At 37.3% G+C, this 25,869-nt stretch overlaps 1 protein-coding gene and 1 pseudogene across 2 annotated transcripts in view; one reads left to right on the top strand and one right to left on the bottom strand.

The window, feature by feature from the left end:
* DENND6A (DENN domain containing 6A) overlaps positions 1-10,005 on the top strand; it is a 54,656-nt gene extending 44,651 nt beyond the window's left edge. For both annotated transcript variants that reach the window (XM_029243672.1, XM_029243671.1), the window contains exons 13-20: positions 1,706-1,771; positions 1,860-1,924; positions 2,509-2,598; positions 4,391-4,444; positions 4,551-4,660; positions 5,221-5,323; positions 6,547-6,621; positions 7,094-10,005. In XM_029243672.1, coding sequence (XP_029099505.1) covers positions 1,706-1,771; positions 1,860-1,924; positions 2,509-2,598; positions 4,391-4,444; positions 4,551-4,660; positions 5,221-5,323; positions 6,547-6,621; positions 7,094-7,225 — 695 coding nt within the window. In that variant the 3' untranslated portion in view covers positions 7,226-10,005. The remainder of the gene's footprint in view (positions 1-1,705; positions 1,772-1,859; positions 1,925-2,508; positions 2,599-4,390; positions 4,445-4,550; positions 4,661-5,220; positions 5,324-6,546; positions 6,622-7,093) is intronic.
* A 2,367-nt stretch (positions 10,006-12,372) lies between these two features.
* Positions 12,373-14,293, bottom strand: LOC114907489 (annotated as a pseudogene).
* Between the last annotated feature and the right edge of the window lie 11,576 nt (positions 14,294-25,869).

Genomic DNA, 25,869 nt, shown 5'->3' with positions numbered 1-25,869 from the left:
AATCAGAGGGGAATTGTGTGAGTGAAGATTGCTGCGCAGGTAGTATTCTTGTCTTTGCCTTTTAAAAAAAGCTGATATGGATCACTATATATCTTCATTGTTACCTAGAACTTATTGAATGTAAAGAATATATGAAACCTACTGCTGAATTATTCTCTTCCCTGATATTTGGTTCCTCTGCACAGTGAATTTCAGAAAATAATATATAATAAATGGCATTGGTGGATACAGGAGTTGCAAGTCCTTTGTGATCTAGACAAAAGGAAACAGAAAGTAGGCACAGGAATATTTAGACTTATTCAAAGCGCTGTGGTTTTGACATGTGATGTTCTTTGGGTTCTCAGAGGCAGAGGCAGATAGTGATTTGAATTTAGTTATCTGTATAGTTAAATATGCATTAATTCCGCACTTTAAGAAAAAAAAGTTTTACAAATCTTCTGCCGAGAAGCTACTCTGAACTCTGGAAAGCAAAACCGTGAGATAACATTCAAGATGAGAGACATTCTCATAAGAATTAGTATGTGGGGACTTCCCTGGTGGCGCAGTGGTTAAGAATCCGCCTGCCGATGCAGGGGGCCCGTGTTTGATACCTGGTCTGGGAAGATCCCACATGCCATGGAGCCACTAAGCCCGTGCACCACAACTACTGAGTCCGCGTGCCACAACTACTGAAGCCCGCACGCCTAGAGCCCCTGCTCCTCAAGAAGAGAAGCCACTGCAATAAGAAGCCCATGCACCACAACAAAGAGCAGCCCCCGCTCACCGCAACTAGAGAAAGCCCACGTGCAGCAACGAAGACCCAATGCAGCCAATAAATAAATAAATAAATAAGAATTAGTATGTGGGAATATATAGAATAAGTTGCCAAAGTAAAAACTGTGAGCTAATAAATCAGAAACATTCCAGAAACCTGAGTGTTTCTGGACTCTTTCCTATTGTTTCTCAGTCTGTCCCCAAAGCCCCTTGTTTTTAAATCTCCTCCACAGAGCTACAGTAGCTCACTTTCTTCTCTTTCCTTGCTGCACATGTCTTCAGATTTTCTTTCTACCCAGGAGCAGTATTCAACAAAGCATACATTTCGTCCTGTAATCTTTTCTCTCTTTTACTTCATACTCCTTTTTGCAACACAGCACCCCTGCTTAGGAGTCCAGAGTCCAGTCCACCTGTGGCTCAGGCCTGTGGTTGTGGCTTCCACTATCACCACCTGGTGGCAGTGTTTCTACACTGCAAAAGCAGAATTTGGGGCGGTACCAGAAAAAAAATCTTTGAATACTACATCTTCATACTAACTTAGGAGTTGCTTTCAATTCTCTTTACTCTTAAATGGTATTATATTTGGCATCATATTCAAAATGGTATCTTATTCATGTTTCATATATTTAGCACAAAGATTTTAAATTTTAAGTTGAGTGACAAAAAGGGAAATTTTAAAGTAGTGATAGATATTAATGAAAGATCAAATATCCATTTTATATAATTTACACAATTGTTTCTGTAATGCTGTTATATAGCCCAGTGTTCCCTTTATCCAGTTTTAAAGTACTAGGAATAAACTCTTAAATATTCACTGATGTTAAGAATACCTTAGCTACAGCATCCCTGACTAAGTACATAACAGTTAGTGGATTATCAGTCTTAGAAAATTCCAGTTTTGTGATATGTGAAATTCAAATAACTATAAGAATCTTTATGATGTTTCCTTCAGGTGAAATTCCTAAGCAGGTTAAAGTGAAAAAATTGAAGAACCTAAAGACTCTGGATTCTAAACCTGGTATTGACTTTTATTAATTTTTAAAACATATACTATATGGGTAAATGGGTCATACTGCTTACCTCATTTTCTTTTCTTTACTTCTTAGGAGTTTATACTTCTTATAAGCCATATCTAAATAGAGACGAAGAAATCATGAAACAATTGCAGAAGGTGATTACTTGCTCATATTATTAATTTAAATTTCCTTACTCAGGTATGCAGTATCCAGTAAAGCAACATGTGCTTTATGTACAATAATATGAAAAGAGGTCTTTCTGGACTCTGGACTTTGAACCAAAGCTTCATGAAAATCAGGAGACTAATGTAGCAGCAATTATGGGCTAGAAATATGGGACTGCAGCTACCAACCTAGTGCCAATCTTCCTGAAAACTTAGGAGTTATAGTGAGAAAGTCGTGGACTGTACTATGAGGTAGCTTAACACCTAAGAGAATAGTTAGCATTTTTTTGGAAAATGTAAATATTGTTAATACAACAAGTATGAAATAAATATAGTCTTTGTTGTGAGCTAATATTTTAAAGTATGGGATGAATGTCTTATATTTTTCTCTAAGGATTTTTTTACAGGATATTGCACAGTGAACTTCACATTAAATTACTTCAAGATGAAGTTCTAGGGTTTTTTTCCTATCAAGTAAAATACATATTTACATATCAGCTAAACTTCTATAAGCATTCATTGTTTTGTATTCTCTGACACTAGAGTATAGGTTCTCATTTTTTTCCTCTTTTAAGGGTGTACAACAGAAGCGTCCTTCTGAGGCTCAAAGCGTCATTCTCCGACGTTATTTTTTGGAACTGACACAAAGCTTCATCATTCCATTAGTAAGTTAGCATATGTATTTGCTTAATTTAATGATTTGTTGAAGGGCACATGAATGTTTTTTTCATCCATCAAAACTTTATCTTAAATTGTTTTGCATGCTCGTGTGTGTAGTGATTAAAATAGAGCCCTTTGCAAGACACCTGAATTCTTTGTTCTGGTATTAGCTGTGTAATTTGGTAAGTCACTTCCTTTCTTTGACCCTCAGTTTGTTTATCTGTAAAATGTGGCTGATTACACTTTCCCATAAAGACTTTTCAGGGTTGTTGTGAATCTTAAATGAGATAACTTTTATGAAATATTATATAATTATTGAATTTTGCACCTTAAAAGGTTCTACTGGAGCTTCTTTCCCTGATGTTATTTATTTATTTATTTATTTATTTTTGATCGGTACTTTTTATTTCATGCTAAGAGAGTCAGGTTGTGCTCCCCAAGCAGATGGGGAGGTTTTAAGCAGTGATGTTGTATGCTCATATTTCCATTTCGTCTGAGGTATCAGGACAAAGCTTGAACTGGTTGAAGGAGGCATTGGGGTAGAGATGAGGTTGAACATTTTAGGATTCTGTTATTAGTCCAAGATCCTACAATAGTACCTCTTCCTTGCAGAGCATACCCAAGACTTCCAATATTACATTCCCAGGATACTGTGCAGGTGAAAAAACATGTTTACTGATTATACTTTCTAAAGAATTAAATAGCAACTCCCTAGGATCATGGTCTGGGCTAAATAGATTTCACTGGGAAGAAGAACTTCACTATGCAGAGCTAAACAGGTGCTTTCTTAAGACTGCCAAGCACTGGCGCTAGAGACCAACAATTTGTTTAATTCTCCTAACAACTCTGTGAGGTAGCTGCCATTATCATCTGCATTTACTATAATGGAAAGAGCAGAAGTTTTGAAATCTGATATTATTTTCTTGAGCACAATTTGATATGATACCTGTGAGAATGTAGTTCCGTGATGTAGTTCCTTATCTGTCTTGTTCATTACCTTTTCCTCAGTCTGTCACATGGTAGCACTCAATAAATATTTACGAAATAAATGACTAGATGATATAGTTATTTTTTGAAGTTCAGTGGAACATCATGTTAAATTACTAAAAGTTATGCCTCACAGTATAAGGCAGTACCTTGATGTGGTCCTAGTCTGGAGACTGCATCAGAGAGAGACTCGTGTAGTTGTTAATGTAATCTATCTAAGAATATTATAGGAGGGCAGTCTGGAAATCTTTGCTATTATACTTTGAGAAGAAATATTTTTTCTTAGTCTATAGATGTCAATTTATTTTGTTCCATTTAAATCAACTTGCTTAAGTAAGTGAACTTTACTGTAGTGCTTAATTAAGAGCATGGGCTGAAGTCAAGTACACCTGAATTCAAGTTCAAGCTGTGTGAATTTGGGCAGGTTACTTAGCCTTTCGAAGCCTCAGTTTCCCAGTAATACCTGCCACAAAGGATAGTTGCAAGAGTTAAAAGAGATCACGCATGTAAAATGTTGAGTACATTTTCTGGCACACAGTTAGTCGATAAGGTTAATTATTATCATTAAAAATAGGTAGTTCTTTGGATTATCTGAGATTTAGTTAAATTTTTATTGAAAGTGTGACTTCTCAATTCAATCTGAATTTAGTGTATCTATTGAGACTGGTGATGGTGTTGTTGATGTCCATTGAAAGAGCATATGATGAAAAACTTGGAAGCCCACTTTTTTTAAGTAGGTCAGTTTAAACATTTTTGAAGACTCTCGGTAAGGACACCTAACTTTGACTAACTTTTTTTTCTTGGACTTAGGAAAGATATGTGGCAAGCTTGATGCCTTTGCAGAAAAGCATTTCTCCGTGGAAGGTATAAATATATTCAGTTAAATTCCTATTTGAGTTGTCTAACTGCAGTTAACTTCTGTGAATATATCCATTTTTAATTTTAAAATACAGTATGTCATGTTTTCTAGAGTCCACCCCAATTAAGACAGTTCCTTCCAGGAGAATTTATGAAAACACTTGAGAAAACAGGACCTCAGCTGACCTCTAGAATAAAAGGCGATTGGATTGGACTTTACCGGTTGGTCCTTTTTTTTCTATTTCATCCATCTATAGAGCTTTATTTAAAAATGAAACAAAAAACTGGGCTTAAACATATTCTTTTTTTTTTTTTTAATTTTTTGGCTGCGTCGCGTCTTAGTTGCGGCATGCAGGATCTTCATTGCAGTGTGCGGGCTTCTCTCTAGGTGTGTTGTGTGGGTTTTCGCTTCTCTAGTTGTGGCACAGGGGCTCCAGAGCACGTGGGCTCTGTAGTTGCAGCGCACGGTCTCCAGAGCTTGTGGGATCTGTAGTTGTGGCGTGTGGGCTCTCTAGTTGAGGTGCGCGAGCTCAGTAGTTGTGGCGCACAGGCTTAGTTGCCCCGCTGCACGTGGGATCTTAGTTCCCTAACCAGGGATTGAACCCTCGTCCCCTGCATTGGAAGGCAGATTCTTTACCACTGGACTACCAGGGAAATCCAACATATTCTTTTTTTAAAAAATTACATTGTTTCACATGGTTCTCCTAGCTATTGGTAGAAAAAGTATTGAGAGGAAGTTAAGTCATAATCAAACTTTGCTTTTTAAAAATTTATTTTTATAGGCATTTTCTAAAATCTCCAAATTTTGATGGTTGGTTCAAGACCCGGAGGAAGGAAATGACCCAGAAACTGGAGGCACTCCATCTGGAAGCTCTTTGTGAAGAGGTTAGAAAACAGCATGTTTGTGTGATGATTAACAACTATTGAAAATAAAGTTATTCATAGAGGCTGAAAGGTTATATCCATATCCACTACTTTATAAATAGTAATAGCTAACTTTTCCAGATCATGTGCTGTGTGCCAAGGACTGTGCAGGTGCTTTAAATGGACAGTCTTTTCATATTCATAGTTCATTGAAGTAGGTGTGTTATGATCTGCGTTATGAGACACTTGAGTGATTAATTGAGACACTTGAGTGATCCATTAATCAATTAAGTGATTTGCTTCAGATCACATCACTGCTAAGTAGTGGAACCAGCAGTGTGCTCGAGCCCACTTGCACTGGCTCACAAGAGCCAGCCGTGTGCATCTCTTCCCAGCTCTGTATTCAGTGATCTCAGGTTGGTAGCTTGAAATCAGCTACAGAGGGAGAATTACACCAGAGCAACTGGCAAATGGTATAAACCAGGAACTTTTCCTGAGAGCCAGTTGTTAAATATTTACTAGCACACCACTGGATGGAGTTAGAATTCAGATCCGAGCAGTCTAACTCAACACCTTTTCCACCATGCGTTATTCACCTTTCCCAGTTATTAATATATTTTTCCTGTATTTGGACTTTTTCGTATTCTATAATTTGTCAGCAGACTATTTTAAATTAAGCTACTTTTAAAAATATAAAGGATAGTCTCAATTTGTGTTTAGCTTGAGGTGGGCTAGCCTCAGTGTTAACTTTCTAATCATAAACTCTCAGTGACTGGTTTTCAGAGAAAGAATACCATGAAGGCAACGACAAATAAGCCCAGGAAGAGCTTATTTGAAGATGCAAAGTTTGTATACAGTAATATATTCATGTTCGCAATTATCTTGATTTGTTAGTTGATGTACCTTATAAATTACTCAATACTTACTGGGGTTAGGGGTTAGTATCGTACCTTAAGTTCCAATTTTGTTTTTCTTGATTGATCTAAAAGGGCCAGAAAGGAATTTCTTCCATTGTGTTTTACTTCTGAATATTAGACAGTCATTCTGGCTAATGTCAAAAAGTATCTGATTCACATTGTCAGAATATTATGTACAGAATTATACTATAATGCTATGTCTGGGTTAAATACCCTGTTCTCCTTTTCCTTCCTGTCCTTTCTTCCCAGTAGCCTTGCCTATTGAAATAGAACGATTTGAATATTATTTTGAGTATTTACTGATTTGAGATTTGTTTATTCTTCTAGGACTTACTTCACTGGACCCAGAAACACACAGAAGTAGAAACAGTAGACCTTGTATTGAAGCTAAAAAACAAGCTGGTATGTAGCCAAAGCAGCCAAAGATCTGTGAAGTTGTTTTGCTCTTATTTGAGGTGATAGCTTTGATGTATCACAGAAGTAAATTTTTAAATGAGAGGACTTATGATTGGTCAATTGATGGTAGATCTGACTGAAAATACTTGGTCACTCAAGCAGATCATAATGAAGCCATATATTTTTTTTAGTTATTTACATGGAGTCTAATGAGCTTTACAAAAAACATTGTGACTTATATTTAATACCACATGGTCTGCGTTGATATTATCTATTAATTTACATGAAGTCTTTTTTCGAGCTCAGCAATTGTACTGTTAAAGTGGCACGTTCTTTGCTTTTTTATAGATTCTGTAAATTCTGGTCTCAGTCTGAAGTTTCCAAATCTTTGACCATTAAAACTGTTTATTTAGAGAATATACTGTATTAATACAGCCTCAAAAGGTAATTTAAATGCTTCCAAATGTTCCTTATATAGTTGCAGGCTGATCGAGAGCATTTACCTGTGAAACCTGACACTATGGAAAAGTTACGGACACACATAGATGCAATTATTTTAGCATTGCCAGAGGACCTACAAGGCATACTGCTCAAAACAGGCATGACATGATATTTGCCAGGATTTTCCAGCCAAAAGGATTGTACACCATGAAGCATACTGACACTTCAACCAGACGCCCAAGATCTCTCGGAGCGGAAAATAGCCGTGAATGCTAGCTACAGGGTTGAAAGACTATACTGTATAAACAGACCTTTTTAGTGCATTAGTTTTAAAAAAATGGATATCTGTGGTGGTTCCACTTTAATACTGAAACACCAAAAGGCATTTCTATATTTTTAATCATGTTCTAAAGTGCTCTTATGAGAGACCTGTGGGGCCATCAGTTTAAGTGATTCCAAACTGCAGTGCTGGCATTGCAGATATTTTTTTTAAATTGGTGCTTCTCTGCCCAATCATGATAAAACTCAGGGGGATATAAAAATGACATTCACACTGGCTATCTTCTTAAGAAGAAGGAAAAGACTGAACTGTCAGACTGTAGTTAGGAGTGATTAATGCTTTTGTAGTGCCTTCCGTTGTCCTACGTGTTTCACAAAGCCCAGCTGCTAGTCTTGAAGCTTTTTCTTAACTTTATTATGATATGTAGTTTTTTATAAGGCATTCTTTTGAGTAATCATTGCTTAAAAATATGTTTTTTGCCTCCCATTGTTTTCATTATTAGTGGCATTGGTGTTTTTTTTTTTCAATTGTCATAGAGGTTTCATTTCATTATTTTCTATACCAGTTTCAAATTTAATCTGTTTCACCAAAGGGAAGAAGACATCTAGTATTAATTATGGAAGAGTTTATTTCCTCTTACCCTTTGCTAATTGGGCCCAAGTTAATTAGCTTGTCTGTTTTTCAAAGACATTCTAATTATAAACCTCATAATCAGCTACTTTTTAAAACAACTATTCTTATTTTAAAGGAATTTGTAAAACTTTTTTTTTTTTTTTTTTTTTGCGGTACGCACTGCTGTGGCCTCTCCCGCCGCGGAGCACAGGCTCTGGACGCGCAGGCCCAGCGGCCACGGCCCACGGGCCCAGCCGCCCCGCGGCACGCAGGACCTTCCCGGACCGGGGCACGAACCCTTGTCCCCTGCATCGGCAGGCGGACTCCCAACCACCAGGGAAGCCCTAAAACTTTTATGTGATAGTCATTTGAGCGATTATAAGATTGATTTCTAGCATTATTTGTTTGGTAGGGTTTTTTCCCCCAAAATTAATATTTCTCAGAATACTTTCCCTACTGTTGTTTGACATGGAACTTTTGCCTCAATCACTGTTATAGCTAGTTTTTTGTCATTGTTGTTTTTCTTTGTTTCTGTTTTGTTTACACTATACTACCTTGCCAAAAATAGAAGATTGTTGTTTGGTAGAATAAGGTTTTTTCGTTAGTGTTTGAATAGGAGTGTCCTGAAGAAGCCACTGTTTAAAATAGGCACACATGACATAGCACATATGTAAATAGCTGTGTCTTGAATTACCCTTTACATATCCAAATTTAGTTGTAGGTTGTAAAAGAAATGGCTTCAGGAGCTATCTCTTATTCTCTGTTAATGTAACTCTTAAGGGCACTCCTGACCTAAGAAAGGGTCCTTGGTGTTTGTAACTGTGGTCTTCTATCCAAATGTGCCCTTTTCTCATGGATACAAGTCTCTTGAAGCATACCTCAAAGTCATGGAGAGAATGTGGCATTTGAAAGGAATCATTTGCCTTGAATCACATGAGTTATTTTGTGAAACAACAGTTGTCCTCATGGAAAAGGGGCAACTACTTTTATATGCTAAAGTATTTCATATCTTCCTGGGAAACCTTATTTAGGTATAAATGGTCATCTTATTATTTTTCAAAAAGGTGTATTTTAATAATCTAACAATTTATATGTAGTTTGTGACCAGAGTTTGAAAGTTGTTAGTGTCATATCAAGGATCTTTTAAATTATACCACTACAGGATGTATCATTTCAACTTTATTTTGCACAGCTAAAGAGAAGCAAAGGATGCCACTTAGCATAATAACGGTATCTTCATATTTACTGTACTTAACAAAAAGCCTAACACATGTTGAAAACCATATCATACTTACTGGGTTTATCTATTAATTTCAAATTATGTACTTGTAAAAATAACTTAAAATTGCATTGGGAACCTGAGAAAGACTGATCACTTTAATTTTTGGGGTGATTTTCAGAGCTGTCTTTTTTTTTTTTTCCCGGAGGAGACATTAAGATCTAAAACCTGCCATTTAATGTGTATCTTCACCAGCACCAGAAGGAATCACTGGTTTCAGGGTGTTATGTAATGCCTAGTGCCTTCTGGTTTCAGTGAAAGGGGTTTTGAGAAGGCATTTATGGTCATTACTGAAAACCTAATTAAAGGCCTTAGATTTTAAAGCCCTTGGATATCTTGTATTATTTCTGAGTAAGATTGGAATGCTTGAAAAAATGCAGAGTAAGTGAAACCTTTGCATTATGGGATTCCTTTTAGTTTCTAACTTATTTTTTTTATTTAAATGAAAACCTTCCTCTGTTTACTTCATTATGAACAGATGAATAGTCCATTTTATTAACAGACAGAATTAAGTGATTTCATATCCTTCCTACCAGTGTCTTGATTTTTGTGAAATGTTCTGATGAAAAATTTTTAGCTTAATAATCTAGGTATTGTTAGATTCTCCGCTTGCTACCTTTTCTTTTCTAACCTTAAATCTCAAATTACTTTTATTTCTTTCTCTTCTTTTTTGAAAGTAGCTAGTATATAATACCGTTCTTTAGATTTTAATTAATTTATTTTTAAAAAAATTGTTTTCTTTTTGCGGTACGCGGTCCTCTCACTGTTGTGGCCTCTCTCGTTGCGGAGCACAGGCTCCGGATGCGCAGGCTCAGCGGCCATGGCTCACGGGCCCAGCCGCTCCGCGGCATGTGGGGTCTTCCCGGATCAGGGCACGAACCCGTGTTCCCTGCATCGGCAGGCGGACTCTCAACCACTGTGCCACCAGGGAAGCCCTTAATTTATTTTTTAATAATAAAATATATTGGATGTTATTCCTTTTTGAAGTTACTGGGTAATATCCTTCAAAGTATACTGTAAGATATATTGGTACATTTAGGAGAGATGCCATTAAAATTTGTCCTTTTGTTTTCACTTGCCCATAACTTAACTCACTTGTTTTTATATACCTGAATTTTACTTTCTTCTTTTAGCATAACTTGGGGGAAAAATTTTAACTACCAACTTTCTAATATTAGTCCTTTAAAAACAAATAGTTGAAGAAGGCAAAAACCTTCTCTAATTATGGATGAATGTCATTTAAATAACAAAATATGTTAACTCATAATAATGACTAAATTATCACTAATAACTTGATATCCCTTCTATATTGAAGATACAGTACTTATATGCCATCTACAACTTGGTTGAATTATGGTATTTATTATTATATCAATAGAAATTAGCATTTGTTAATAGAGCTCTGAGAATTTTCGTTGTTTGTTTGAAATAGATAAAGCATTTGATACAAGGTACAAAATCATGATTCCTAACATATATCCCACATCTAACCAATTTTTAGAAAAGCAAGTTTAAGGTTGATGGTTAGTTAGTGAAACAGGTTTATGACATTTATTTTGCAGTTATAACATTGCCTATCTCATGATGCACAAATGTTGAGGAAAAAGAAGATGGCAGTAGAATTCTGCTATATCCTAGTCTCCAGCGTTATTTCTGGACTTTTGAACACCAGCCTTTCTCTGTTACCCATTACTTGAATACCATGCTATGCCTTTCTTCAAATTAAGATTATTGTTGTCTAATTATCATAGGTTTCATCCGTTTTACTAGTGTTAACGCTAGGCTTGCGTTCTGTTTAAATTTTTTTTTTAAGTTTTATTGGAGTATAGTTGATTTACAATGTTGTGTTAGTTTCTGCTGTACAGCAAAGTGAATCAGTTGTACATTATACATATATCTGGTCTTTTTTAGATTGTATTCCTATATAGGTCATTACAGAATATTGAGTAGAGCTCCCTGTGCTATACAGTAGGTTCTTATTAGTTACCTATTTGATATATAGTAGTGTGTATGTCAATCCCAATCTCCTAGTTTATCCCTCCCCCCTTTTCCCCCTTGGTAACCGTAAGTTTTTTTTTCTACATCTGTGACTCTATTTCTGTTTTGTAAATAAGTTCATTTGTACCATTTTTTAGATTCCAATTTTAATTTTAGATTAGGTCCATTCATGTTGCTGCAAGTGACATTATTTCGTTCTTTTTTATGGATGAGTTATATTCCAGTAATCTTCCAAAGACGGTATGTACCACATCTTCTTTATCCATTCATCCATCAATGGACATTTAGGTTGCTTCCATGTCCTGGCTATTGTAAGTAGTGCTGCAGTGAACATTGGAGTGCATGTATCTTTTTGAATTACGGTTTTCTCCAGATATGTGTCCGGGAGTAGTATTGCTGGATCATATGGTAGCTCTATTTTTAGTTTTTTAAGGAACCTCCATACTGTTCTCCATAGTGGCTGTATCTATTTACATTCCCGCCAACAGTGCAAGAGGGTTCCCTTTTCTCCACACCCTCTCCATCATTTATTGTTTGTAGATTTTTTGGTGATGGCCATTCTGACCGGTGTGAGGTGATACCTCATTGTGGTTTTGATTTGCATTTCTCTAATGATTAGTGATGTTGAGCATCCTTTCATGTGTTTGTTGGCAATCTGTATATCTTCTTGGGAGAAATGTCTATTTAGGTCTTCTGCCCATTTTTGGATTGGGTTTGTTTTTCTGATATTGAGCTGTATGAGCTGCTTGTATATTTTGGAGATTAATCCTTTGTCAGTTGCTTCGTTTTCAAATATTTTCTCCTATTCTGAGGATTGTCTTTTCATCTTGTTTATGGCTTCCTTTGCTGTGCAAAAGCTTTTAAGTTTCATTAGGTCCCATGTGTTTATTTTTGTTTTTATTTCCATTACTCTAAGAGGTGGGTCAAAAAAGATCTTGCTGTGATTTATGTCAAAGAGTGTTCTTCCTATGTTTTCCTCTACGAGTTTGATAGTGTCTGGCCTCACATTTAGGTCTTTAATCCATTTTGAGTTTATTTTTATGTATGGTGTTAGAGAATGTTCTATTTTGTTCTTTTACATGTAGTTGTCCAGTTTTCCCAGCACCACTTATTGAAGAGAATGTCTTTTCTCCATTGTATATTCTTGCCTCCTTTGTCATAGATTAGATGACCATAGGTGCGTTGGCTTTTCTGTTTATTTTTGCCTCCCCATTTTCTTTGTCATCATACTATTTCTGCTTAGCCATTAGAAAGCTAAACTTCATAAATCCTTTTTTTTACTATCCCTCATGTTTTTCCATATCCACCAGGATGAATACTTTGTAGTATAAGTTGCTTCTATATTGAGATAATTTTGAAAAATAGTAACTTTATGTTCCCAAGTTATCATACTTGCTATTAAGTGAGTGGATATTTAGACTTCAGTAGGAAGCTATCAAAATGATTGATTTTGATCGAACGAAATGGGTAAATATTTTTACAGCCAAAGGCTCTGGTGATAGAATCCAGAAATTTGTGTTTTAAAAAAACAGCTTTACTGAGGTGTAATTGACATACAATAAACTGAACACAAAGTGTACCATTTGATAAGTTTGGACGTTTGAATACACCCATAGAACCATCAGCACAGTCAAGATAGGTACATGTCTTGTCACCCCCCAAAATCTTATGTTCCTTTGCACTCCATCCTGCCTCCCCTTTCCAAACAGCCACTGATCTGTGTTCTGTCACTGTAGATTAGTTTGTATTTTCTAGGTTTTACCCACAGTATGTACTTCTTTTTTTGATCTGGCTTTTTTCTTTCTTTTTTTTTTTAATCATCTTAACATAGTATTTTTTTGTCTTCCCTCTGTCGAACCCTGAGCCAACCACTTTCCCCAGGCTGCCTGGGGATGTGTAGGAAAAGGAACATACAGGGCCAATTAGACACGGTAGAAAGAACTATGGGAGTTAGAGAGGGAGGGCTCCTTAACATGGCAAAGAGAATGGAAAAGACTGCCATCAGGGAAAAGAGTCCCATGGCCTCCAAGAGGGCAAAGCCCAGAATGGCATAGGAGGAGAGCTGTTGCATCAGAGAAGAGTTCCCGGCATAACCAAGGATGAGGCTCCCAAACACAGTGCCAATCCCAACCACCCCAACTGTGGCAGCCCCAGCCCCAGTGAACGTGGCTGCTGTGTCAGTGTCCCTTCAGTGGCACTGGTTTGGAAGCTATGCCTAGGGATAAGGGAGATCAAGAACCCTGAGGCTGCCAAGCTGCTGAGGCTCTCATCTGTCAGCATCTGCAGTTGTTTCATCACTACTGCAGACAGTGGTCGGCCCAGCAGCTCAGAGGTACTCCTCACCAGGGAGGGGAGTAAGGGGCTGTGGCAGGAAAGTGGCTCCCAGTGCAGAGAGTGATCTGACTTCTTCCACTCAGCATAATGATTTTGAGATTCATTCATACTGCATGTTTAAATAGTTGATTCTTTTTATTGCTCAGTGGTATTCCATTATATGGCTATAACACAAATTTCTTATCCAGTCACCTGTTGATGGACGTTTGGGTCATTTCTAGTTTTTGTCTATTACAAATAAAGCTGCTATGAACACTCATGGACAAGTCTTTGTATGGACATATATATCCTTTTATCTTGGGTAAATACTAGGAGTGATAGTGCATGTGATAGCTGAATCATATGGTAGGTGAATGTTTAACTTTTTAAGAAATTGCCAGACTGTTTTTCAGAGTGGTTGTACTAATTTGTTTCCACCAACTGTGTATGAGAGTTTCAGTTTCTGCACATCCTACTCAACACTTGGTATGCGCAGACTTTTTTTTTTTGCCATGCCATGTAGTTTGCAGGATCTTAGTTCCCCGACCAGGGATCAAACCTGTGCCCCTTGCAGTGGAAGCATGGAGCCCTAACCACTGGACCACCAGAGAATTCCCTGCCCAGTCTTTTTAAATTTAGCCATTCTAATATGCTTGTATGGTTGTCTCACTGGGATTGTAAGTTGCATTTCCCTAATGACCTGTGATGTTGAACATCTTTCCATGTGCTTTCCATTAGTCTTCTGTATATGTTCTTTGGTAAAGTGTCTGTTAAAATCTTTGCTCTTTTTAAAGACTGAATTGTTTAAATTCTAGTGGTTGAATTTTGAGAGTTCTCTATATATTTTTTCTTTTTTAAAATTATTTATTTATTTTTTGGCTGCATTGGGTCTTCGTTGCTGTGTGCAGGCTTTCTCTAGTTGCGGTGAGCGGGGGCTACTCTTCGTTGCGGTGCGTGGGCTTCTCATTGCAGTGGCTTCTCCCATTGTGGAGCACGGGCTCTAGGTGCGCAGGCTTCAGTAGTTGTGGCACGCGGGCTCGGTAGTTGTAGCTCGAGGGCTCTAGAGTTCAGGCTCAGTAGTTGTGGTGCACGGGCTTAGTTGCTCCGCAACATGTGGGACCTTCCCAGGCCAGAGCTCGAACCCGTGTCCCCTGCATTGGCAGGCAGATTCATAACCACTACGCCACCAGGGAAGCTCGCTATATATTCTTGATGCAAATTCTTTTTCAGATATACGGTCTACAAAATTTTTCTCCGAAGTTTATATACCTTTTTTCATTTTCATAACAGATCTTTTGAAGAAGCAGAAATTTATGAATTTCTACACAAATTACTGCTGGTGATTGGGATTGTAAATTGGGGGAGAAGTGATATCTTAAAATTGTCTCTGATCTATGAACAAAATATATCTCTCCATTTATTTGTGTCTTCTCTAATTTCTTAGCAGTATTTTATAGTTTTCAAGGTACAAATCTTTCACATCTTCTGTCAGATTTACCCGTATGCCTATCATATGTTTGATATTGTTGTAAATGATATCACTTCATAAAATTCAATTTTCAATTTTCATTAAAAAGTCCCGTTCAAAATTCTTATAGTTGATTTTTGTATATTGATGTTGTATCCCACTACCTTACTGAATTCATTTATTAGATCTAGTAGCTTTATTTTGGCATATTCCATCATATTTTTTTACATAGAAGATCATGCCATCTATGAATAAAAATTGTTTTACTTCTCCTTTCCAATATGGATGACTTTTGTTTATTTTTGTTGCCTGATTTCACTGGCTGGAACCTCCAATGGAATGTTGAATAACATGTATGAGACTAGACATCTGTCTTATTCCTGATCTTAAAGGAAAGCATTCAGACTTTTATCATTAGGTCTGATATTAGCTGTAGGTTTTTTGTTGATGTCCTTTATCAAATTTATGAAGTCCTCTTCTAGCCCTAGTTTGCTGAGTTTTTATCAGAAATGGACTCTGGATTTTGTTAAATGCTTTTTCTGAATCTATCAAGATGATTATATGGTTTTGTTTTTTTTTCATTTTATGAATATAATTGGTTTGTTAACACTGATCAACTTTTGAATGATAAACCAACTGTATTCCTGGGATTAAACACCACTTAGCCTTGATATGTTATCCTTTTCATATAGTTTTGGATTTGATTTGCTAAATTTTTGTTTAGAATTTTTGCATCTGTGTTCATGAGCAGTATTGGGTTGTAGTCTTTTTGTAATGACTGTCTGGTTTTGGTATCAAGTCTCATGGACTGAGTTGGAAGACTTTGTGTCAAAATGGTATTATTTCTTCCTTAAATGATGGTTGGTGGGAAGGTGTTTACATGTTCAACTTTTAAAAAGATACAAGGCTGTTAAGGTTATCTATTTCTTCTTGAGTAAGCTTTGGTATTTTGTGTTTTTCAAGAACTGTGTCCATTTCATCTAAGTGGTGGCATTTAAGGGAATAAAATTGTTCATAATATTCCCTTGTTGTTCTTTTATTATCTGTAGAGACTATAGTGATGTAACTTTTCTCTTTCCTGATACTTATGAATTTTATTCATCTTCTTAAAGAACCAAATTTTGGTTATATTGATTTTCTGTTTTTCTGTCTTCCATTTCATTGATTCTTACTTTTGGCTTTCCTTTCTTCTGCTCACTTTGGTTTTAATTTGGTCTTCTTTTTTTTTAGTTTCTCAAGGTAGAAGCTGAGGTCATTGCTCTGAGACCTTTTCTCTTCTCTAATATAGGTTTTTAGTGCTATACAGTTTCCCCTAAGTACTGCTTTAGTGGCATCCCATAAATTCTGATATGTTCTATATTTATGTTCATTCAGTTCAAAATACCTTACAATTTCCTTTAGGATTTCTTTGATCCATGGGTTATTTAGAAGTGTTATTTCCTTTTCAAATATTTATAGATTTTCTAAAAATCTTTTTGTTCTTGATTTCAAATTTCATTTAATGTGGTCTGAGAACATACTTGGTATGATCTGAGTCCTTTTAAATTTTTAAGATTCGTTTTATGGTCCAGAATATGGTTTATCTTTGTAAATGTTCTGGGTACACTTGAGAACAACGTGTATTTTGCTGTTGTTGGGTAGAGTGTTATATAAATGTCAGGTCAAGTTTGTTGATAGTGTTGTTCACGTCCTTGCTGATTTTCAGCCTTCTTGTTCTGTCAGTTATTAAGAGAGGGCTATTGAAATCTCTTGACCATAATTGTAGATTTGTGTATACTTTGCTCAGAAATCTAGTCTGACATTAATAGAATTCCAGGTTTCTTATGACTATTGTTAGCATGATATATCTTTTCCATACTTTTACCTACTTGTATTTTTACATTTGAAATACTTTCGTAGGGTCTTCCCTGGTGGTCCAGGGAGTAAGACTCTGCACTCCCAATGCAGAGGGCCTGGATTCGATCCCTGGTCGGGGAACTAGATCCTGCATGCATGCCACAACTAAGAGTTTGCATGCCGCAACTAAGAAGTCCACATGCTGCAACTAAGAGTCTGCATGCCACAACTAAGAAGTCCACATGGGGGCTTCCCTGGTGGCACAGTGGTTGGGAATCTGCCCACCAATGCAGGGGACACGGGTTCGAGCCCTGGTCCAGGAGGATCCCACATGCTGCGGAGCAACTAAGCCCGTGTGCCTCAACTACTGAGCCTGTAATCTAGAGCCCGCAAGCCACAACTACTGAGCCCGCATGCCACAACTACTGAAGCCTACACGCCTAGAGCCCATGCTCTGCAACAGGAGAGACCACCACAATAAGAAGCCCACGCAGCGCAACGAAGAGTAGCCCCCGCTCACTGCAACTTGAGAAAGCCTGCACGCAGCAATGAAGACCCAATGCAACCAAAAAGAAATAAATAAAATAAATTTATAAAAAAATAAAAATTAAAAAAAAAGAAGCCTGCATGCCTCAACTAAGGAGTCTGCGTGCCACAACTAAGACCTGGTGCAGCCAAAATAAATAAATAAATATTTTTTAAAAGAGCCAGCTCTTCAATAAAATAAAATACTTTTGTAGGTAATGTAGTTCTTGCTTTTTTTTTCTTTTTCTGGCCACACTGAATGCCTTGTGGGGTCTTATAGTTCCCTGACCAGGGATCAGACCCAGGCCCATTGCAGTTAAAGTGTTAAGTCCTAAACACTGGACTGCCAGGGAATTCCCTAGTTCTTGCTTTTTTATCCAATTTCACAAATTTTGCCTTTCAATTGGTATAATTATATCATTTACAATTACTGTGATTATTGCTATGGTTACAAAAAAACTACATTTGAATCTATTATCTTGCTATTTGTTTTCTGTTTGTATTATCTGCTCTTGTTCCCCTTTTCTTTTTTTTCTGACTTCTTTTGTATTAATGGAATATTTATGATCTCGTTTTATCTCCTTTGTGGGATTATTAAGTATAACTCTTTGTTTTATTATTTTAGTGTAGTTGCTTTAAGATTTACAGCACACATTTGTAACTTATCAGTTCCCCCTCAAGTGATATTATGCCACTTGATGTATAGAATATTATAATAGTGTACTTCTGTTTGGCTCCTTCCAGTCTTTGTAATATTATTGTTCATGGATTTTACTTTTACATAAGTTATAAATACCACAATACATTATTGTTAGTTTTTTGTTTTTGTTTTTTTTGCGGTACGCGGGCCTCTCCCGTTGCGGAGCACAGGCTCCGGACGCGCAGGCTCAGCGGCCATGGCTCACGGGCCCAGCCGCTCCGCGGCATGCGGGATCCTCCCAGACCGGGGCACGAGCCCGTGTCCCCTGCATCGGCAAGCCCACGCTCAACCACTGCGCCACCAGGGAAGCCCTATTGTTAGTTTTGTTTAAATAGTTCATTATTTTTTTTAAAGTTTTAAATAGTAAGAAAACAAATTCTTACATGTATACTCTTATACCTAACCTTTTCTGGTGCTCTTTATTCCTTTGTGTAGCTTTTTATGGTATCATTATCCTTCTGCCTGAAGAACTTCCTTTAACGTTTCTTGTAGTGCAGATTTGCTGTTGATGAATTTTCAACTTTTGTATGTCTGGGAATATCTTTATTTTACCTTCTTTTTAAATGATGTTTTTTGCTGCATATAGATTTCTAGGCTGTTTTTTTTGCCTTCTAGTATTTTAAAATGCTGCTCCACTGTCTTCCTGCTTGCATTATTTCCAGTGAGAAATATGTCATCTTTATCTTTGTTCCTAGGTAGCTAATAAGTCTCTTTTTCTCTTGCTACTTTTAAGATTTTCTCGTTGTCACTGGTTTTGAGTTATTTGATAATGATAGGCTTTGATGTAGTTTTATTCAGGTTTCTTGTATGGGGTCAGTTGAGCTTCTTGAATATGTGGTTTTATAGTTGTAATCAAATTTGGAAAACTTTTGGTCATTATTTCTTCCAGTATTTTTTCTGTCCCCCTTCCCTTCTTTCAGGGACATCAGTTACCTCATGTGTTAGGCTGCTTTAGGTTGTCCTACAGCTCACTGATGCTTTTCATGTTTTTGTTTTACTCCTCTATTTGTATTTCATTTTGGATACTTTTGTATTGCTATGCCTTTAAGTTAGTCTTCTCTTTTGTATTGTCTAATTTGCTGTTAACTATCTAGTGTATTTTTCTTCTCAGACATGGTAGTTTTTATTTCTAGAAGTTTGATTTATGTCTTTCTTTTGTCTTTCATGTCTGTACTTTTTAAAAAAATTTATTTATGTTTGGCTGTGTTGGGTCTTTGTTGCTGTGCACGGGCTTTCTCTAGTTGCAGTGAGTGGGGACTACTCTTTGTTGCGGCACGCGGGCTTCTCATTGCGTTGGCTTCTCGTTGCAGAGCATGGGCTCTAGGTGCGCGGGCTTCAGAGCGCAGGCTCAGTAGTTGTGGCGCACAGGCTTAGTTGCCCCACGGCATGTGGGGTCTTCGCGGACCAGGGCTCGAACCCGTGTCCCCTGCATTGGGAGGCGGATTCTTAACCATTGCGCCACCAGGGAAGTCCTGTAGTTATTTAAGATAACATCTCTCTCAGTTCTGAGTTCATTTCGATGGACTACCTCATTATTATGGGTCATGTGTTTCTGCTTCTTTGTATACTCAATAATCTTAGGTTAGGGACTTCCCCAGTGGGCCAGTGGTAAAGAATCCGCCTTCCAATGCAGGGGACGTGGTTTCAGTCCCTGGTCAGGGAACTAAGATCCCACATGCCACAGGGCAAGTAAACCCTCACGCGCCACAACTACTGAGCTCACGTGCCTCAACGAGAGAGCCTGCGTGCTGCAAACTACAGAGCCCACGCACTCTGGAGCCCACGCGCTGCAATGAAGGAGAAGTCCATGTGCCGCAACGAAAAGCTCCCACATGCCTCAACGAAGATCCTGAGTGCCGCAGCTAAGACCTAATGCAGCCAAAATAATAAAGAAAATAAATAATAAAATAAAATAAATAAATATTTAAAAAATAATAATCTTAGGTTAGATGCCAGAATTTTACCTTGTTAGACGTTGGATATTTTTGTATTCTTAAAAATTTCTTGAGCTTTGATCTAGGGTGCAATTAGGCTATTTGCAAACAATTTGGTCCTTTCAGGTGTTTTATGACTTGTTAGGTAGGTTCGAAGTAGTCCTCAATATAGAACTAATTATTCTTCACTACTGAGGGGAGACCTTCTTGAGTATCCTACTCACTATCCCCTGAATTATGAGTTTTTTCAGTCTTGCTGATGGGAACAGGCACTGTTCTCTTTAATCCTTTGATGAGTCTTTGGCTTTTCGGTCGTTTCTGCACATGCATGTACTTATTGGTACTCTGCTGAATATTCTAGGGGAAGCCTTCTGTAGATCTCTTTCTATACAAGGTGTTTTTCTTTCTTTACTCTCTCTCTCTGGCATTCTGCCCTAAAGTTTGGTTTCCTCGGACTTACAGCTCAAGGAGTTCACCAGCCTACCCCTCTGTTCCCCTTTCTGTGCTATGGGCTGGAAACACTTTCAAGGCAGTAAGCAGGGGCAGTCTCAGATTCAGGCCTTACTGCATTCATTTTCTGTCTTTCAGGAATCATTGTTTTTCATTGCCTGGTGTCCAGGGTCTTGAAACCATTGTTTAATAAATTTTGTCTGTTTTTTAAAAAATTATTTTAGGTGAGGGGTAAATCTGGTCTTTGTTACTTTATCTTGACTAGAAGTGAGAGTCCCAGCAATCTGGTTTTAACAATCCCTCTAAGGAATCCTGATGCATGTTAAAATCTGAGAAACATACAGATATTTGAATTTAATGTTAGATGATTGTTTCACTATCAACCGTCATTTACCATGAAGACATGAGTCAGTAAATCTAAGTTTTGGAGGAAAAAATTTTTTGAGTAAATTCATTTCTATTTTGTAGCATGGAAGATATGTGAGTAATTATGAGACATTTGAAATATTTATACAGTCAGGATAGATGGAAATTTGGGTAAGGAGAAGAAGGTTTTCTGAAATAAAAAATGATGTTGATGTTGTTATGGTACATAGCAGTCTTAGACATTCAGCTTCATGCTACCTAATAATTTCTTTAACCATTGTTAAACACAAGGTCATTTCTGGGAGGAGTTGGAACAGCAGTTAAGTCCTGGTTTGCTGTAGTGGGTAAGGGGAAGCAAATGACTCCATTTTGGGTCTGCTTCTTCTTTAACAATTCCCCCCTTCTGATCAAACTCTCAGCATAAATGAGATGTGATAAAAAAAATTAAGGCATCAGTGCCACTCTCAGCTGCCATAGGTCACTCTCTGCATCCATAGGTCATGACACGTTTCCTTAAGCCCTGTGACATTCACAGGTCATGGTTCATAATCCTTAAATTGGTTACTCTCTTTGTTTCTTTTCTGTTCAAGTCTTAGGGTGATCATTTGCATGGTGGTTAGTGGCTGCAAACACGCATTTAAAGCTTTTGAGAGGATACAAAGCACCAGGGGGATTACTATGATTATAATAAGCAGGATAATTTCCAGTGTTTGGAGTGGACTTTGAAGCTATGGTCTCCAAGACCCAAACCAATCAAAGAAAGACCCCATTCAGAGTCATCTTCTTAAGCCAAGTGGCTTGCTTAATATGTAACTGAATTTCAACCCCCCCCCCCAGAAAGTCCAAGGATCTTTGCTGGGAGGCTATTGATTAGCAGTGGATCCTGCTGTACTTTCAAGAGTTAAGGAAAGGTTCCTGATCATAGCATCATTTGTATTTATTCCTAACCAGGGAAGTAGGGACCTGCCAAGGGAAGCAAATCCTGAATCATAAATGCCTCCTGGTAGGCCCTTTCGAGAACAGTTAGGGTCACAGTTAGGTAACTTAGGAGGCATTGCCCAGCTGTGCACCAGCCATCTAGGCATTCATATGCCCAAGGAGAATGATAACCACCAAAAAATAAATCCTTTCCACTAAGGTGGCATTGTTAATGGATTCATCTGCAAGAATTGTTGCATTTGCCCATTTAAGGCCGGGGTCGGTTAGATTTTTTTCCTAGCTTGCAATAAAAAGTTGTTCTAAATTCTAGAGATTACCTTCCTTAGCAGTGGCCTGGAAGATATGGCTGATGGCATTATCTTTCCAAGTCAGTGCCAGAATAAAGGAAAGAAGAAAAGATTTTATGTTTAGCTGAAATGGGAAGTCTTGATCTGGCGTCTTGGATGGAAGCAGTCTACATCGATGTCCACTACTTCTCATCCTTGTCAACTTGATTTGGAGGTCTCCCGTGTTTGTACAGGACCAGATGTCAGTTGGAGCCTCCTTTAGCTATGATATATGTATACAAGGCTTATTGCCTTCTAGTTTTGCAGCAGTGCAAGTGGCCAGAAGCACTTGATAAGTTTCCTTCCAGTGGGGCTTTGAGAGTGGTTTTTTTCTGATAATGCCTCCAGAATATCCAGTCACCAGGATTCAGACTCTGACCAACAAGTTTTCCCTAAATTGGAATATGGGAAAGCTTCTTTAACCTGTTGGTAATAGGCTTGAAAATAAGATATTAAAGACTTACAGTAGCTGATCATGCTAGCATGGGGCTACAAAGGATCAGCAGAAGGTTGTATACCAATAGACATTGGTCTGCCCATGATTATCTCATGTGGAGTGAGTTTATGTTTCCCAAAAGTGGTATTATGAACAGTCAGCAAGACCACAGGCAATACCTTAGGCCAGGGGAGTCCAGTATAGAGGTGTGACAGCAGCACTAAAATCTAATATCTACAAAGGTAAAAACTTAATTTTTCTCCTATAATTACTCCCATTTTTTTTTACTATAGATAATCACAGTAAAACTAAATTTGTTTGTATTAAACTTGGCCTGATTATTTATATACATGCAGCAAGAACAGTGATTGACCATATAAGTATTTTTGTAAGATTGCTTTGCTATAACCTTGTAAGCAAAATAACAGCTTGATTTTTCCAAGCAGTTCCTTGAAGCTGTCTGGTCATATGAGGCTATGTACGTTTCTCTCAAACATTACATTCCAGTGAAAGCCTTGGTAATTGTGTCCTTTTACAAGGAGAACAGGTTCTTTTTCTTTATTTCTTTTTTTTTTTTAACTTTCCTTTGCTATTAAATAAAACAAAAGCTGTTATTTTCCTCCATCTTCCATAGATTCCATGAATTCTAACATGGAGCCATAAAAGCAGTAGATTTTAGAAAATGTACTTCATAACATTACCTATGTTGACAGGATACAATCCAGAATGGTAATCTCCAACTCTAGATTTTATTGTCCTATCACAGGTCCCCCTTGTTAATGCAAAATCTGTTATTCATATCCCAATTAGAAGTAATGACAACAAAAGGCAGAAGATGAAAAGAATACTTCACATGTGACGATATAACAACCTTTGTATACTTAACAAATTTATGTCAACTAGTTACTAGCAAGGAAAATGGAAAAAGGCTCTTCTGGCCAACAAAATGTAATTTTTCTTATAGGAAAGATGAAATATATATAATGGGTAAGATATCCAGAACCTCCCACAGGAGGCCAGTTGGAAAAGTCCAACAAATGTCAGAGTGTCATTTCTCAATGACCCCTTACTTAGAAAACAGTTTTTTAACTATATAAAAATTGAAGCTCCTTGCATATTCAAAGTACACTTCAATTTACCCATGGATCCAGCAAACTTCATAATGGAAAGACAAAAATGTTATTAACTGATTTAATGAAAAAACATGACTTATTAAACTTATGTACTAGGGCTAAGAGTACTTACAGAATCATCTCAATTCAGTGTACATTGGTAAAAGTAACAAGCAGAATCCATGCTCCACAGAATTACTTTATGAATGAGGGACTGATTAAAAAAAATATATATTTATAACTGATAACTTTCATATTGTAAATTTTCAGGAGCATTATATGTGAATTAATTTGCATCAGGCTTTCCAGTACTACTTGTATTCGTGGGATTTCTCTCCAGTGGGAGTTTACATATGACTTTGATGGTATTTGTTGAAATTGAAAAATTTCCCATGTTTTTCACATTTATCTCGTTTCTGCCTGGTGTTCATTCTCACGTGATTTTGTAAGGATTTGGGCAAATTGAAGGCTTTCTCACTTTGCTTACATTCAAGAGATATCTCTCCATTCTGAGTTCTTTCATGGCTTCAAAATGTACTGCAGTAACTGAAGGCTTTCCCACATTCCTTGCATTCATAGGGTTTCTCTCCAGTATGAGATCTCTCACTTATCTTAACATAATTGGAACAATTGAAGGCTTTACCCATTGTTCCATTCATAGGGTTTCTCCCCAGTGTGACTCTTTTCATGTCTTTGAACAGACTGGTATTAACTGAAGGCTTTTCCACATTGCTTACATTCACAGAGTGTTCTTCTGGGGTGAGTTCTTTCATAGGAACAGATTTGTGGTAACTGAAGACTCTCCCACATGCCTTACATTTATATGACTTTTCTCTGTAGTCCTCATATTCGTATGGTTTGGGTGCAGTGTGAGAAGGAGAACAGATTCTTATTGAACTTATGCAGATAAATATATTGTCATGAAAATAAGAATATTCACTGAGAGATTCTGAATTCTGGAGGGACCAGGTAGGGAGAAAAGTAAATGTTTCATCTTTGTTCACAAAGGTATACTTTGCCAAACTTCCATTAAGTCCTAGATAGCTTCAGAGAAAAGGTTTCCTTAAATCTGGAAATCCAAAATGTTAGAGCATCCTCCTGAGTTTATGCAGTCCCATGTAATTAATATTTGCTCTGCTTGAAACCAGTATTTCCATTAGTTCTCTTGACCTTACCCGATGATTGAGGGTGATATAGGGACAGTGGTAATTCCAAGTAGTTTGTCAGTTTTTCATTAAGGCTCATATAATTTGCCCAATGAAGTGGGTACCTTGATCAGTGGAGATTGTGAAAGGTCTACCCAAAGTGGGAAACCAGTTGTCTAACAATTTCCTTGCCACTGTGAGGGCATCACACCTTATGGCAGAGGAAGGCATCAGCCCATCTGAAAAACATGCATACAATAACAAAAGCATATTGATAGCCCATACTAAGTGGCAGTTGAATGAAGTCCAGCTGCAGGTGTTCGAAGGGTCCAGAGGGAAGAGATGAGGCCTGTGCAGAAGGAATGCAAAAAATGAAAACTGGGGTTTGCCAGAGAGCCTGGAAAATCCAAGTGGCTGTCTTGGGTTTCCTATAGCCATGATTGTTTAAATTACAGCCATTGTTTACCCATCTTAATTTCTCTGTTTCTGGAACAGACCGTTGCCATGTTGGAAGGATATCAGAATGGCAAAGGTCTGGCAATGAGGGGTCTTTTTTTTTTTTTTCCAGAAGTAGAATAGACGTCATCCACAGGTACCACAATCTTTACGGATTCTGTTGCTACTGCCTTTGCATAAAAGCTAGGGCATTTCCCTGATATTCAAGTTCAGTCCTTTTATTGTGAGCCTCAATTTTGATGACAGACAACATTATGCCAGGACATATCAGACTTCCATGAATTTCATACAATTTCTGGAACACTTATTAACACATACCTATACAGACACAACATAAAGAAGGCTTAATGTTACTTATTAGACGATGCTTCCCATGTAATTTAACATGTCAAATAAGCCTAAATTGGTTTAACATCTCCCTTTTTATGAGATGAGAGAATAAATTCTTTGAGATATTTCAGGGGCCGCCTGAGAAATCCCGAAGTTAACTAGAGATCAAAAGGACTTCATATAGCATTTGATTTGCGGAAGCTATCAAAGAATATCAAAAGTTTGGACACTTGACTAAATAGGATCACAGATCGTGAAACAATACTTAATTATCTATTTGGCCAAAATGATAAAAAAAAACCACTGTC

The sequence above is a fragment of the Monodon monoceros genome, unplaced genomic scaffold (assembly GCF_005190385.1).
Source record: "Monodon monoceros isolate NGI ecotype Baffin Bay Population unplaced genomic scaffold, NGI_Narwhal_1 Super_Scaffold_3, whole genome shotgun sequence".
NCBI classification, from domain to species: domain Eukaryota; kingdom Metazoa; phylum Chordata; class Mammalia; order Artiodactyla; family Monodontidae; genus Monodon; species Monodon monoceros.
The sequence above is the reverse complement of the archived record's forward strand: the minus strand, read 5'-3'. Positions and strand labels throughout refer to the sequence as shown.